This window comes from Micromys minutus (assembly GCF_963924665.1).
Source record: "Micromys minutus genome assembly, chromosome: 20".
In the NCBI taxonomy this organism is placed as follows: domain Eukaryota; kingdom Metazoa; phylum Chordata; class Mammalia; order Rodentia; family Muridae; genus Micromys; species Micromys minutus.
In genome coordinates, this window is record NC_137955.1 from 21258888 (window position 1) to 21275959 (window position 17072).

The 17072-nt window shown below is 39.8% G+C and overlaps 1 protein-coding gene across 1 annotated transcript; it reads right to left on the minus strand.

Moving 5' to 3' along the window:
* Positions 1–3903: 3903 nt before the first annotated feature.
* FBXO4 (F-box protein 4) lies at positions 3904–16629 on the minus strand. Its single transcript, XM_080933908.1, has 7 exons — positions 16435–16629; positions 15212–15447; positions 13174–13394; positions 8964–9039; positions 8684–8859; positions 6192–6367; positions 3904–4137 (listed from the first exon to the last, which is right to left on the minus strand). The coding sequence occupies exons 1-7, from the start codon at positions 16615–16617 to the stop codon at positions 4048–4050; spliced, it is 1158 nt and encodes a 385-aa protein (XP_080790034.1). The 5' UTR covers positions 16618–16629; the 3' UTR covers positions 3904–4047.
* Between the last annotated feature and the right edge of the window lie 443 nt (positions 16630–17072).

Genomic DNA, 17072 nt, shown 5'->3' on the forward strand with positions numbered 1-17072 from the left:
AAGGCTTAGTTTTGGGGTTCCTCCAAGAAGACACAAAACAGAAGACGGAAACTCTAGCTGAAGGAACCGAAGCAACCGGTTTCTTGACTGCTGGATGCTAGGAACTTCTATCAAAGGAACAAAAAAATATAAACCGACACGGACCACCTGTTGTTTAGAAGTAGTTCCTTGGGGCAATTTTAATCTCCAATTGTCAGGACACCAGCTAGTTCAGTAGTGTCAGGAGAGCAAACATAATCAATAGTGGTGGCAGAGCCCAGCAGAGTCAGCCAGGCCTCCTCCAAATGGGCACAAATCATCAGGAGCGACCAAACCAGCAGGGATGCCAAGGAAGTTCTCCACTGAGCCTCTCTCAACAAAGCAAAGGTCAGCTCAGCGAAGATGAAGATGTTAAATCAATGAAGCATTGCACATCTAGCTATTCAAGCCTCTCCCCCTCCTAGTCACCATCCACTGGGTCTTATTTATACTCCCTCTAAACGTCACATGTCCTCACACAGGTCTTGCCTCAGCAAAACACCACGCAAGTCTGTCTCAGCTGACATATCCAGAACCTTCCACTTCACTCTGCCACCTGGGAGACGGAGGAAGTGGCAAGAGGCTGCCAGGACACCCCAGAAGGGATTTTTCTTTGTTTTGTTTTGTTTTTTTATTTTTGTTTTGATTTTCTGTTTGTTTTTGGTCCCTTCTTTTTCTATAAAGTCATGACAAACAATGACCAGTAGGAATGGCAAGGCGAACCAATACCATCCAGTGTTATCCACCAGTCCAAACTGATTTAAAAGTCTATGCAGGCAGTAACTAAGTTATCTGTCACTAATAGCCATTTATGTAGAGAGTCTAAGTACATAGTAAAATGGGAAGAGCAGCAAAGTAATTTCTTGAGGCTTTAGCAATGGTCAGGGCCATTTATGCAAACTTTCTTAGTACTAATTTTGAAGGTCCGGGATGTAAAGGCATCATAAGTCCCCGTCACAGAGAAAGGCAGAAAAGAAGGATCTTCACACAGTGCAGTAAATATGAAATAATGATAAATATAGGGAAAAACGAGAGTACAACAAAAATGTTTCACAAGATATAGTTGTGATCACTAATTAAATAATCACAGTGAAGCTGCTGTATGTAGACACCATGTTAGGAAATGCTTTAATAAATGAGAAAGCCTTGAAAATCACAAGGTGTCTAAGAGACACTATAAAAGCCAGCAAGAGGCTCAAAACCATCCTAAGTATTTGGGTCTTCAGTTGTGTCTTGTGTTACCTAAAAGTATGGTTAAATAAGTTTGTTATATTTTCTTGTTAATCTGTTATATGGGTGTTGGCTGTGACCTTTTATGATGGACAGGGGGAAGCTATTCCCTTACCCACCTCTACCTCAACATCTAAAAATATTTCCTTGCCAGGTATTAAGGTTTTGGTTCTTCTGTTTTGTTTTCTTCTGTAGTCCTGGGGACCTAAACATAGTAGACAAGTGTTATACCAATGGACCATGTCAGCCACCGACTTCTCTAAGGACATATGACATTTTGTCATAAATTCCTTCATAAATCATTCTAAAAATAGTTACCATGTATCTACTGTCGTCAATGACCCATAGTTAGCAAGTAAAACAAATGATTAATTACAAGACATATATAGCATTTTTCTGCATAGTTCTGTGGTTAGAAATTTCTCAACCAAATGTTTTTTTATACACTGACTTGGAATATAGATAATGTCTTTACAGGCACAGATACAAAGTCTTGGTCATCAAGGTGGTAGATTTCAAGAAATGTGGGCCCTTCAGGATATAGGATCTTAGGGAGACTTGAGAGGTTATATAGCCCATTGTCTGGTATTTCCTCTTTCTACTCCTTGGCCCATGAATGTTTTTCTCTATCATATGCTCCTGCTTTATACTGTTCTTTTCCAAAGGCTCAAATCAATGGGGCATCATCTTGGGTTGGAAACTTCAGAACTATGAACCAAAATACATCTCATCTCTTTTAAGTTAATATTTCAGGTATTTCATTAAAGTAACAAGAAGCTGATAAATATATCATGTTTAGTTGTGAGGATTATTTTTCTTACTTTCAGTCAGCAATCATGCTGACCTCTTGTGTTTTTTAAAATTAATTGTAGCTTTGTGCACATCAGTAATTTTCCTTGAAGATACATGTCTTAGGGTTTCTATTACTATGAAAAGACACCATGACCATGGAAACTCTTATTAAAGGAAAGCATTTCATTGGGGCTGGCTTAGAGTTCATAAATTTAGTCCATTATTGTATGGTGGGAAGCATGCAACACACAGGCAGTCATGGAGCTGGAGAGGTAGACATCTGAGAGTTCTATACCTGGATCAGCAGGCAACGGGAACTGAGAATGACATGGAACTATTTGGGAAAGGTTAGGAGGTGTGGCTTTTTTTGGAGAAAGTTTGTCACTGGGGGTAGATTTTGAGGTTTCAATGCCAATGCTATTTCTCTCTGTCTCTCTCTGTCTCTCTTTCTCTCTCTCTCTCTCTCTCTCTCTCTCTCTCTCTCTCTCTCTCTCTCTCTGTGTGTGTGTGTGTGTGTGTGTGTGTGTGTGTGTGTGTGTGTGTGTGCCTCATGCTTGTGAAACAAGATGTGAAATTTCAACTACTCCAAACCTCTGGAATCATGAGTCCCCTGATTAAATGTTTTCTCTTATAAGCTGCCTGGACCAGGGTGTCTTTAGGCTTTAACTGCTGAGTCACCTCAACAATCCCAGGAAATTAGTTTCTCAGTTGACAGTGTAATAGCTCATTCCTCTTTTAAGTTGGGAGAAGGAATTTGCAGTTTCCATGCCTCATGCCTTCCCATAGCATGATATGGGACTTGGATTGTTAATGGATTTCCCCAATTCTCTGTTTCTCTAGTTCTTCAGCTAAAACAAAGAACAATACCATGACTGATTTTAATACAACCTGTTCTTTCTGAAGCACCTTTTGAGTTTAATTTGTTGTATATAATATTAAGAAATAGGAACAAGGGCTGGACAGATGGCTCAGTGGTTAAGAACACTGACTGATCTTCCAGAGGCCCTGAGTTCAAATCCCAGCAACCACATGGTGGCTCACAACCATCTGTAATGAGATCTGATGCCTTCTTCTGGTGTGTCTGAAGACTGCTACAGTGTACTTATATATAATAAATAATTAAATATTTTTAAAAGAAGTAGGAACAAACAGGATCTTTAAAGGCCAAGTTGGGAACTACAGTCAGAAGGGAATTTAACCTATTCATGAGATCAACAGAATCATGGGAGAATGTCTTATGGAAATGGCAGTCACCTGAATATTTAGAAAGAATATAATCATTCGTATCCTTCAACTTTCTCCATAAACCAAAAATACATTTTACACAAGCATGTAAATCATACAGCAATATTTATATTCTCTCCACTATAATTTTAAATCCCCCAGTCTCAGCAAGGTGCTAGGCCATTTCTTCTACAAAATGCAAAAAATTGGTAAGGTAGATTTACACATGTAAATCTCTGGTATAAAACAGAATTTCAAATTCCCTTGTTCAAAATGTTTTGAACATGACAACTTCCATGAAAAACTAATTTTCACTGAAAAAAAACATCAGATATAATATAAACATAATATCCTTTCTATTCTAGCAAAAGAGAACAGAGGTTGTGGCCAGAACATTGCAGCAGCTCTAGTGATATTTCCATAATTTGTGTCTCTGTTAAGAATAGATTAGAAACTTTTTTCTGCTAAGCAGGGTTACTGCTTCCTGTTAGAGCCACCTTGATAGCAACAAGGAAGACCATGAGAAACTGAAGAACCACAAACTTTTGTTTTGCGGAATTTAATAGTTTCAAAAAGACAGAAAATATAAAATTATCAAAAATGTGAGAGTTCATTCTGTGGAGACGTAGTAGGATTGACACTTGCACTGATTCATGGTGATGTGTCAGAAGCCCAGCTGTGGTGGCTGTCTAGTATGAAACCCTCTTCCAGAGAGGCAGGGACAGGAGGGACAGGAGACACATACAGCCATGACCTGTGGCTGCCCAGGGTCCCAAAGGAACCTCATTTCGCACGCCTAGATTCTACTTCTTCAAGAATCCACTCAATGCCATTAAAAAAGCCAGTCAGAGTTTCAGCCTCTGTATCCTGGACCTGCAAGCAAATAATCAGAACACCATCAGTTTAAGCCGGAATATTATGACAAGTCACATTTCTCTAGACATTAATGTTTCTGAGGAGAGCTAAAATAAAATGACTTGAATAAAGTCTGAGTGAGTTTTTCAAATACTATCACCTGGAGAAATCATGTAAACAAGTGATCTTTTCTTACACCTTATAACTAACTCAGTGTTAGTATTATTTCCTATAACTCAGCCCTGGAAACAGAAAAGACATGCTTCCTGTCTATCCAGGAAAACAATTCCTCCAAAAAAAAAAATCTACTTTATAAACTAAAACATTTTTGAGTCAACATAACCAGCCAACTAATAAATCTGACACTTTGCAAAACTTGCCAAAGCTGAATAGACCTGGAATACATTTAAAAACATTTGGCCAAGAGCTGAAGAATACACACTTTTTTTTCATCAAATACTGGGACGTTCTCTAGAACGGACAATATGTTAGATTACAAAATCTTCAACAGTAGTAATAATGACGTAAAAAATATGTATTTTATGGATACAACAGAATAAAGCTGGTGATAACAACAATAATAAAAAGTTAGAAACAGATAAGTACATAGATTCAACATAGATTCAACATGCTACTAAGCAGACAAGGGGCCACTGAAGAAATTAGAAGGAAGGAAGGAAAGAAAGGGAAAGAAAAGAAAGTGCCAAACATATAGGATATGCAAAAGGACAAGTTAGAGCAATAAATACGTGTTTTAAGATGCACACACACAGAATTTCAGGTATAGGAGCGTATTTTAGGTCTAAGCCCCATTAAACAAACATCCTAATGATGGATTTCAGTGGGATTGGAAAGTCAGAGCAAAACAAACACCAAATTATGAGACAGAAACAACCAAGATACAAGACAGTGATTTGAAATTTATAAAGCATAAACCGTTGGTTTTCTGAACTTTAAACAAAATCAACACGCCTTTAGTTGGGTCGGAGGAAAAAAAAGATTTAATTTAATTTAATTTAATTTAATTTAATTCCAGCACCTGGGGGTCAAATGCAGGTTGATCTCTGTGAGTCTGAGGCCAGCCTGGGTGGTCTACATAGCAAAACTAGGATAGCCAGAGTTACACAGTGAGACTGTCTCAAAATAAATAAATAAAATGATGATGACGATGATGATGATGGAAGAAAATACAAATAAAAAGATACTAGACCACTAGAGACTATTATAAACAGTTTATCTATAAAGTTTTATTTCAGATTTCATTTGAAAAAAAAAACTTCACTATTCAAATAAAATGTAAAGGCCCAGACTGAAATGACATGCGTTCGCAGCAGTGTTGGAGAGCATCTGTGGGTTGGGGCTCCTGCCTATTAGGTAGGTAGCTCACCATAGTTCTACCTCCTCAGCCCAAACTACCTGTGCCTTTTACAATTCCCAAAGCATAATTACCATTGGTGTTGAGAAAGCCAGGAGAGTGGCATCCTTAAAACCACACCCAGGTACTGTCTTACTGTTCCTACAACAGGAGAGGTGGATGGAGAGCAGAAGACCAAATCTGACTTACTAGTACCGATCAAGCAAGTCTTTCCATTTTATACTAAATGGCAGTTCACTTCAAAGATGAATGGTATCCTCCCCATTAGTGTTCCCTAAAGTTCTGAGTGTTAGAGGCTGGCTCCCCACCTGGAGGTAATGTTAGGAAGAGGTGACACTTTCAAGAAGTGGTGACTAGTAGGGGATCATCTAGAATGTTCCTTGAAGGCCTTACTGGGATCTCAGCCCCTTCCTCTTTCTTGTCCCGTTTTGTTCCAAGACAGAGGTTTTCTCTGCTCATACTCTGAGCCTTGGCATGGTTCAAAATCAAAGTCAACTGATCATGAAATAAAATGTTAAAAACTGAGACAGTTATGCCTTTCTTTCTTTTTAGGTTATTATCTTAGGTATTTTGTTACTGTTAAAGAAAACTCACAAGACACATACCTGTAACCAAACACATGCACATGTATGAACGAACACATACCATAGAAAGAAGACTAATAAGTTCTTGGTTGCCAGAGCGGTTAAGACCTTACCATCCATGGGTGGTTTAGAAGACTGAGACGCAGCTCGTGAGCTAAATAAAAGCAAGGCATTCTTTTTACATCTGCTCGAGAAACACAAGATAAAACCAGCATTGGTCTTCCTGAAGACCCAAAAGCTGGGTCTGTCATGGCCATAATACGAGAAAATTCATCTTGCCATTCATGACCTATGGAATTTAAATAAAAATACACAATTCACGTTACTTGGAATTGCTCTAAAAATAATTATATTTAAAAGAGTACACAAAGGAATTAAAATTTTAGTAGGATTTAAACATGACAACTGCCTTTATTCCTTGGATTAATATATTTATTGTTCTGCCACAAAATTCTATTAGTCTTTCAAAGATATACATTTAGATGAAGTCATAAAGAAATACAATCACAATAACATTCAGGTGTACCAATTTATTTAAAGTAACTGTGACATGATCATTTTCTCTTACACATTCTGCAACCACCTGATAAAACTTTCTTTCAAGAGTCTTACTTCTCACATCTGAGCCTAAAATTGGGTCTATTGTTTTTTTCATCCAAATGTTTTACATCTGCCTTTTACTGGAGACACTGTGGTAAACAAAATTCCCAAGCCATGGCCCCTTTTAGATGTAAAGCTAAGTGTTTTGTATAGAAAAGCAGTTAGAGGTCTGAGGAAGGAGGACTGGCTCTCAGAAGCCAGCTTCTGTGACTGATACACAACAGACACACTGATTCCGGCCAAGCGCTGATGGATGTAGTCTCTACCCTGTAGTCACTGTCAACACAGAGAATTCACATCCTCCCCGAGGTCGGTCGTGTGTGCGGGACCACACATCGGGAGGCTGAGGCAGAACAAAAGTCATCAGTTCAAAGCCAGTGTAGGCTACGTAGTGAGAGCCGAGCTCAGCCTTTACACTCCGGCTCCAGTCTTAGGATGGTGTGCGCCTGAGCAGAAATGGCGGAAGTATTTTCGGGTGTCCCAGCATGACCTCTGAGTTCTGCCCTGTACTGGGAGGAAGGTGCTTCCTGGAAAGGGTTATCAGACAGTTGTAGTATGTGCAATAGCAAATGATCATATCACAGTTAAACAATCGGTATGCCTGAAAGTTCTTGCCACTGTATTGATTGATGACATCATCTAATCAGACAAGGAATCGGAACACAAAAGATTTCTTTCAGTATGGAGTGCTGGATCCTGACCTCTGTGCTCGGGCAAAGAGCTTTTGCTTCTACCGTTCTCTAGGGTAGCAGGCAGTCTCTGCCTCCAATAAGAGGCAGGGGGATTTTTCATCCCATGGCTGTTGACAGGAAGCTATGGCGTCATTTGAGAAAATGATATAGAAGGCAGGGCCGCTCTCCACTCCCCTGGATTGCAGCCAATCAACCCTTGTCTCCTCCACCAAGGACCCAGGGGTCTCCGGTCCTCCACTACACTTTTAATGAGTATCCAGCAGAGCTGCATGGCAAAGATCCAGAAGTAGGACAAACTCTTTTTGTATCTCATGGATTTTCCCCTCCATTGTGCTTGGGCTTGAACCTGAAACCTCAGGTAGGAATTATGCTAACCCCTAACCTCTGCCTTTTCTCCCTATTTTACAGGAAGCTGTTGGGAAGGATCTGGAAGATGAGATAACAGTGAACTCCGTCAGTTTTAGCTCTCAGCCATGCCGCTCCCAGCAAATACAAATTTTAGTGACTCAGCAACATTTTGCTGAACAAATAAACCTTTCGTTTATTTTGCTTCTATTTTTTTTTCTTTTATGGATAGTCCTATAAGAACAGAAAATAATTTATTCTTTTCTTATGAATAATTTTATCCAGGATTTCTAAGTATAATTTCTTCCAGGATTTAACAGACTGGTAGAGAAATAAATTTGTTGTAAATTAATTCAACACACTAAATAACTATAATATGTTATTATGTGTGTTATATAGAAGCAGTATATATAATAAACAATTTATTGCATATACTCTAACTTGTACACAAAAGACTGAGAGGAAATTATAACACCAGCGTCATACCAAAACAACATAGACAATTATTCAGAGTATATGGAGAATAGTATCAACCCACTGACTTAATTAACTTCAACCTGCTCAATTAATAGCCCTATCCCCACACCTCTCTATAATAGGGGTAAGAATGAACCAACAAATTGTCAGTTATCTACAGAAATCATTTTAACATATCAGAGAGCATCAGTAATTTTAAAATATAGAACTAAACAAAAGAATATGGCGAATCGAGCTTTGGCGTGTATCAGAACCCTGTAGTGCTTACGGAAACCAGGACACTGGACAAATGTATGGACGGCAATGTGACATTCAGGAATCTCCCATGCAATCCTAATATACAACAGGGTCTGAGAACATGTGACAGTAATGGCCAGAAAAATCACAGTGGTAAGAATCTACCGGCTGCATCTTTTCGATGCTGTAACAATCTGATTCCTGTTTGGCTGGGAATGACGCAGCACCTTGGGGAGGAGACAAAGGATGCTTACGTCTATGAGCTTCAGCGTTTGCCACGTAGATGAAGCCGTCCACGACTTCACACACTTTCTGAATCTGTGGGATCACACTGTAGCGGCTTCCCTGATGCTCGCCTCCCTCACTCTGTAGGCTGAACATCTTGTTAACCGTACTTGTGTGCTCCTCCCTTGCTCTGTCTCTTTCCTTCCTGCAAGAAACGGAAATGTAAACACAAAGACAGTAAACAAGTTCCATCCCACTGAAGAGTCCCAGTGCCGGTGTTTCAGGCAGCCCTCCGAACAGCCAGCCTACCTGGTAGTGGAGTACAGTATCAGAATGTTGAATTTGTGTTGATTGTTCAACTGGAAATTGACTCCAGATCCAATACCTACACGAGAAAGTCGGTTATGCAAACAAGCCAATAATAAAAACAGTAAAAAAAAAAAAAAAATCTCCAGTGAAATCAAAAAGGGCAAAGAAAAACAAACAACCCCAGCAGGTTCTATGCAACTGTGGGATAAAATGCAGTGCTGTGACTAAGGGGGAAAATGGTTGTGTGCAACTTTGATTGACAAGGCAGTGAGAACCTAGATGGAGAGCTACGTGTTGACTCTACAGTCTTCTGAGGTATAGCATCTTCATCTATTTCTCCCCAGTGATGACTCGGGCCTCTATTTTATGCTTCCACTGGTCTTACCTGTGTGTATACATTCAGTGAGGGCCCATTCTTTCCCTAGGAAAACTGTTTATAAACATGTGGCATGTCATTACAAGTCCCTCAGAAACTGAGTCAAAACTGAAGATTTGGAAGTAGGATGACATGGGTTAGAATCCTAGACTTCCCATGGTAGTCACTGACTTGTGAGAATTGTTTTGACACAAATCTGAAATAACAGGAACTTCTTAGGAGCAACTGTGGGGATTATTTGAATTATGTGATACCCTTAGATTGATGAATATTGGCTTTTTACTCTTTTGTGTCTGACTCAACGTTGTTGCTGTTTATTTCTTAACATCTGGGTGTTTTGTTGTTGTTGCTGTAAGTTTGCTTGTTTGTTTTATTAATGATCAATGTCTTTTGGGGCCTTCTGGGGAAAAAATCTTTCTTTATTCCACAGCTCTAGCTCTTGCTAATGAAATGTCCTCTCTGATCTGTTGGCTTCTCTCCACCGCCATTCTCCTTTTGGTACAAATTAACTGTCTGATGTCTGCAATCTCTTCTAACCAGCCCTCCAAGTCCTTTAGCTTTAACTAGCCTTTCTTGCAATGACAGATACCTTGCTTACTGATCCACGTCTAAGTATTTCTCTTCTCTACAATGCCACTGACCTCAATGCATACAAACACAACTTACCTCATTAGAGACAGCTCCAGCTTTTCATCCCCCTAATTCTTCAATTCTGTCTAAATGAGCTATGTCATGTCATCCTACGACACCGTTCTAGGCAACGTGTTTGTAGATCTGGACTTGTGGACCCTAAACTGTGAGTATCCCAAGCCACAGGATCCTCTACTCCTCTGCCCATGGTATTTCACAAAAAAACACATGGAAACAGAACTCAGATGTTTCTGCTCTTTGTTTTTAATCTGTCTAAATTTCCAGAAATTATCCTTTCAACACATCTAACCTCAGCCCAACTTACTATGCAACCCATATTCTTCTCTGATCTTGTAGTCTGACATTTTTAAAGCAATCACTTAAGTGTCTATAAGGTAAAAGTAAATGCCATTTCATAATTATCAAATTTCCTCATGTGTGCTGGTTGTTCCTGAGATATCACCTTACGCTGAGCCCTTGACTGAAACTAGTCTGCCGTAGGTAATACTTCTATTGCCAAGGACTCTCTTTTACCAAAATTGCTTTACTTCCATACACCCTATGGTGAAAACGTGGGTTCATGATCTCTAATCCCAATGACTTGTTTAAATCATTACTCAAGAACCTTCTGGAAGAGTTCCATCTGAAAAACACATCGTTCAGTTGGGATACGTGTCTCTCTTTCCTTAACTTTGTCATCCACAATCATCTGTAGACTTCAGCATTCAGATCACTGTCTTTTTCTCTATCCTTGAAAACTTCCAAGTCCATGTGAACTGCTGCTTATGACTCTTAGTTGTTAATTCTTTGGATCTGAGCACATAATCTGTAAGTCATTTACTAAATGTGTGTGTGTGTGTGTGTGTGTGTGTGTGTGTGTGAGTGTGTGAGTGAGTGACTGAGTGTGTGTGTGTATGTGTGTGTGTGTGAGTGTGTGAGTATGTGAGTGAGTGACTGAGTGTGTGTGTGTGAGAGTGAGTGAGTGTGTATGTGAGTGAGTGTGTGATTGAGTGAGTGTGTGTGTGAATGTGTGTGTGTGTGCCTGCCAGTGCCATAGTTAACTCTTCTTACTTTTCTATTACTGTGACAAAACACCATAATCCAGGCAGCTTATAAAAGAAAGGATTTAATTTGAGAGCTCCTGACTCCAGAGGGTTAGAGTCCATGATCATTGTGGCAATGAGCATAGCAACAAGCAGGCAGGTTGTAGCAGTTGCTGAGAGCTTATACCCGCAGTATGAGCACAAGGCAGAGAGAAAGCTTCCGGGAATGGTGTGTGAATGACTGAAACTTCAAAGCCTTTCCTAAGCGATGCACCTCCTCTAACAAGGCTACAGTTTTACCAACTCGGAGCCAAGTATTAGAATATATGACCCTATGGAGGCCATTCTCACCCAACCCACCATAGTGTAGAAGTTATGATATGTCTGATATGACATATGCAAACAAAATAAAACTCACAAGCTCCAAGCCCTTGTGGAACCTAATGAAACTGGAATGCTTACAACGCTCATCTTTGCTTATATACCCTGCAGTTATGAGTCAGCAAATTCCATCCCTAGCTCCTGTCCCCAAAACCAACAACCACAAAAGTCCTTTTCCTCTGGTGATTCCTAGTGAATGGCTTTCCACCCACCATAAACCCCAATGCAGAGCCTGCAGCTGTCCTTACTACAGTACCCTTATAAGTAGCATCATTCCATCCCCAGTATCCGTTTTCTTCCATCAAATAATCCCTTTCATAGCTTTTTTTAAAAAATCATACATTAGATCAGTTTCTTCAGCCCCTTCTAATCAGTTTTTGACTTAGGAGCCAGAATAGACATTCTAAAATGAAAGTTTGATTAGGCACCCCACATGTGGTCGTTGCTTACCAAAATACATCCTTCCTAGATTTAGAGATACTTCAACTGAGTCCTAAGCACTCAGAACATTGTACTTTTGGTGTTGTTGCTGTCCTAAGGGTATATGTCTCCTAAGCCTGAAGAGTCTTAGAAGGCATCGTGTTCAATGTGTGGCCTTCTTTGTTTGTTACCTTTCTATTCAGAAACTAGCTGATTATAGTCAAATCACTTAAGTGCTTTCCTGTGTCCTCACTTAGATCTACTGGCTTTTGTGAAAGAACCAGTTTGTTCCAAATCTCTGTATATATACCCTGAGTAACGTATATCTCACATTCTATCACTGTGCCTGTATATATACCCTGAGTAATGTGTGTCTCACATTCTATCACTGTGTCTGTATATATACCCTGAGTAACATATATCTCACATTCTATCACTGTGTCTGTATATATACCCTGAGTAACATATGTCTCACATTCTATCACTGTGTCTGTATATATACCCTGAGTAACATATATCTCACATTCTATCACTGTGCCTGTATATATACCCTGAGTAACATATATCTCACATTCTATCACTGTGCCTGTATATATACCCTGAGTAACATATGTCTCACATTCTATCACTGTGCCTGTATATATACCCTGAGTAACATATATCTCACATTCTATCACTGTGTCTGTATATATACCCTGAGTAACATATGTCTCACATTCTATCACTGTGTCTGTATATATACCCTGAGTAACATATATCTCACATTCTATCACTGTGTCTGTATATATACCCTGAGTAACGTATATCTCACATTCTATCACTGTGCCTGTATATATACCCTGAGTAACATATGTCTCACATTCTATCACTGTGTCTGTATATATACCCTGAGTAACATATGTCTCACATTCTATCACTGTGTCTGTATATATACCCTGAGTAACATATGTCTCACATTCTATCACTGTGTCTGTATATATACCCTGAGTAACATATGTCTCACATTCTATCACTGTGTCTGTTAATGGTACACCCCCACATCACCAAAAGGCCATATGCTGTTTTGTGGACTTTGCAAAGCGATATTCAGTGGTTTACTTGGTAAATTTCTCTTACGGTAAACATGCTATGGTCTTTTGAAACTTATTTTTAACATATTATTAAATTCTAGATTATAAAAACTTGAAAGATTTTTTAAAAAGTACATCTTATACTATTTTTTTCATTTAGTAGGACCAGGGGCCCATTCACCAATTTCTATATTTTATTACAAGATTTAATTTTTAAATGTCTACCTAACACTAATGTCAAGCTCCAAGTATTGTCATTACTATGTATTGTATATTAACACGGAGATTACCATCAATCTGTCTATGAGGTAAACCAGCAGTTGGGCAAAGGTCCTCAGAAGACATCAAACTCAGCACCAAAGATGTGTTCAGTTCTTCCAAACCTGGTCCAAACATAGCAAACCGGGGTTCATTCTGAATGATCAGTGAGTGTAAGAAAGAGGTAACCGCTCCATACATAGGACGGCTGGCTTTCAAGGCTCTTCTCGTAAATGGACAGCACATTTTATAACTGCATAAAATTGTCACAATTAGAAAATAAAACAGAAAACATTTAACTTGTTGTTCATTTGAGAATATATCATTTATTGAGTCCTCTGTGAGACACAGTACTATAAGGATTATATTCAACCCTTCCAGACATTACAGGATAAATACCATTATAACATATGTGGTAGAGACCCATGACAAGGAAAAACACTGGGTGCTAGAGAGTGGAGGTGACCAAAAAGCTGCAGAACCCTCCCAATGGCAGATGTTATTTACTTTCTTGTCTTTTGTTTAGTTTCCTTCACGAAACACGTGTTCTAATGTTTGTTTGGATTGTTGAAACTAATTATATAGAATATTAATTTCTCTTCCTAAGAAAGATTTTATCCTTATCCTATAGTATGTGGCAATATTTGAACAATTTTATGTTCACATCTGGGGAGGAGAAGGCTGTGATGCTAACATTGACTTGACAGAACCACAGATGTCACCACACATCCTATAACTTCCAGGACAGTCCTCCAAAACTGGTCCAAAATGCCAAAATGTCAATAATGTTAAGATTGAGCACAGCTATACTAAAGATAGACTACAGATACTTAACATTAAATCCCAGAAATTTAAAAATATTACTAAGGCCATTAATATCGAGCTTCTTAAACACTCCTCTGTTAGTCTCCACATAATAGTTGATTCGAATTACTAAATAAATACACAGAGAGGCTCAAATAGACCTTGCTGAAAATTAGTAAAATAAAAATCATGTGAAAGAAGCCATGATGGTTCATCAGGTACAGGGGCTTGTCAGCAAGCCTGATGACCCAAGTTTGATCCAGGGACCCATATGGTGGGAGGAGAGACTGGACTCCAAAAGGCTGTCCTCTGACCTCCATATGTAGCATGTAATATGTGTGCCCACCCACACATACACACAGTAAATAATAAATAGGAGTAATTAAAAATGTCAGTGGAATTTAAGATTATCTAAAAAGATTATATACATTTTGGTCTCCTCATCTTCTGGTCTCTGACATGACAGGTAGTGTCTGGGTCAGAGGCTGAGTAACAAAGCAGAGGGAGAAAATCCTTTATGTAGCTACTGAATCACAGTAAAGCAATTCTTAGAGCCGAAGGATGAAGATTTCTTTGAATTTGTTTTATTAGGCTTTAAATGCGGAGTTCACAATAAAGCAAGTTTTGCCTACGTACAGTGACATTTCCTGAGGGAACATGACAGTATTAGCCAAACCTTCACACACTATACCATACACAAACCATGTAACCTCTTTGGCCCTCTGTATCCTTAACACAAAGATAAAATCTTCAGGTTGAACAAGGACCGAAGGAGTACACAGAGCAGACTCCCATAGAATCTGGCAATGCAGAATTTGCTCAATAAAAGTCATTTTCTCATGTACATGAGACTCAAGAAACTTGGAGGCTTTCAGGTAATTAAAAAAAAAAAAAAACTTATGGAGTCTTAAAAAGTCTTTTTCCTCACTACAAAGAACTGTTTTCTGGTCTCTGGACATTCATTCTCTGATTATAAATATGCATTTACAGTTTAACAAAATGGAAAATACTATAAGTATTATGAGAAGTTTAAGAAAGTTTTTTTTTTCTTGCCTATTGTACCACATATAATTAATCGAATACTGGTTAGTCACAACATGAAAATAACAAAAGATTAAAGCTGTAAGGGCCCGAGTAGCTCAACCCCTCATTTTATCAAGGGGACATTCAGACAATCCTATACAGCACGTTAATATTGGAGTCATAACTAATATGGACAATTTAGAGTTTAGCATCTCTTGTTAATTCGTAGATATAGATACTTACACTTCCATGTAATCAAAACACCTGCTGTCGGTGACCTCAGATATGGGCTTTTTTAAGATCTCTAGATCTGGAAGTGACTTCCAATCAACAGAAGACCAAGAAGGGAGATCCCGAAGCAGGAAGTATCTCCAGAGAATCGGGTCTCTTACGGTTTCATTCCAATAATGATCTGTACTCCCCAACTGGCACAGGTCGTGGGGTGAAAGAAATGACAGGATATACAGCTGTACATCTATCTGAAACACAGGCAAGCAGCACATAAGAAACACAAGTCATCTCTCTGGGGAAACTGTTTGGGGCAATATGGAATTGTTCTACTAAAGGTCACATGAATGATCCATTCTTTACAATACTTAAGTCTATCTTATTATCCCTCCATCTAGAGAAAAATGAAAACTAAACATTTTCATTCCTAACACACCTATAATGTTGAAAACTCAAGCTCTATAACTCTGCCCATTTTTCAAGCAAATCTACCAGTTCTTTAAATGTGTTCCTATGAATATGTTGATGTACCAGTTAATAATTTATCCTTCAAAATAAACATGTATCAAGTGGAGATTTTTCTGATTTTATCACTAGATCAAATGAAAGCATGTGAACTTGTCATTTGAATTTCTCTATACAGCGTATTAATAATCAGTTTCAGAGAACACAGGAGTGAATGTCAGTGGGATGTACCAATAATAAACCAACTGAGAGAAAATAATTATCAATAACAATACATATAAAACAACAATAATAAAATAAATGTCAATGTATAATATCTTTATTTTATCTTTCTCTGAAACTTCAAATAACATGCATTTTCTGTGTAGCCTGCCCTAACTTGAGGTTCTTGTAGCTTCATTGAATTTTTCAATTACGTGGCAGTTTTGTTGCTTAGGATAGATCAGAGCTGCTTGCTCTGGACGACCCCCTAACTGGAATAGATTGAACCCGGGACTGATGATTAGTATGTGCAGAACAGAGACAAACTGGAGTACTTTCCAATCTAACCCATTTCCTTCATCAGATTTCCAGACGTCCCATCTGGACGACTGACAACCTGTGGTTACTCTCGGTGGTCATGAGTGTGTGTTGTGGTGCGACCTTGGCTGGCCTGGGATACCAAGAGTCACCGTTTAGGCGATTCTGGCACCTGACTTCCAGGCGAGCACACACCCGGAAGTGGCTGTCCGGCCGGCCCAGGCCCCTGTGCGCGGCCTGCGGCCTCGGCTCACCGGCAGCCGCGTCAGCGCGCTCGTCTCCTCCGCCGCCTCCTTCCGGGAGGCCGTCCGCGCCGCCCACTCCTTGCCCACCGAATGCCAAAAGGTCCTCCAGCCGCTCAGGATGGCGGCCTCCAGGCGGCCCCAGTCGCTGGCGGGCGGCGGAGAGCCGGCTCCGCGGGGCTCGTTTCCAGCCATGGCTGCCGGCTCCGCGAGACACCGCCGAGTGCACCGGCTTCCCAGCCGCTCGGCCTCCGGCTCCGCCCGCCCCGCTGGGACGACCCGGGCTGCTCGGCTGGGCGCGGCTCCAGGCTGAGGTGGCAGCGAATGACTCACCCCCGTTAGCCCAAAGCCTCCTGCTGAATGACCGCTGGCGTTAACCCAGACTACACATCCTCTAGGTGCACCACAAGGACCTGGGAGCTCGGGCTTTTTAAACAGCCAACGCCTTTTCTGTAGTCTTGGTTCTAATAAGCACCTGCTTCTCTTTAAGCGTTAGCTATTATAGGCTGTATGTGTGCTCCTGTGTTTTGGAATCAGCAATCTACCGCTTTACTGGAGTTTAGCAAACACTGAGCCCATGGAGACTAACAAGAGTCTATGGAACTAAAGTTCTCCAAGAAGTCCCATCTGTTAGTAATTTTGACCTTGGC

Bases quoted from the DNA above. Each gene is read 5' to 3' on its own strand.
- FBXO4 (XM_080933908.1), bottom strand. From the start codon at position 16,617: ATGGCTGGAAACGAGCCCCGCGGAGCCGGCTCTCCGCCGCCCGCCAGC. The intron at 15,448-16,434 runs GTGAGCCGAGGC...CCTGTGTTTCAG, and splicing joins GCGCGCTGACGCGGCTGCCG to ATAGATGTACAGCTGTATAT. The intron at 4,138-6,191 runs GTAAGGTCTTAA...ATTTGCTTGCAG, and splicing joins TTCTAAACCACCCATGGATG to GTCCAGGATACAGAGGCTGA.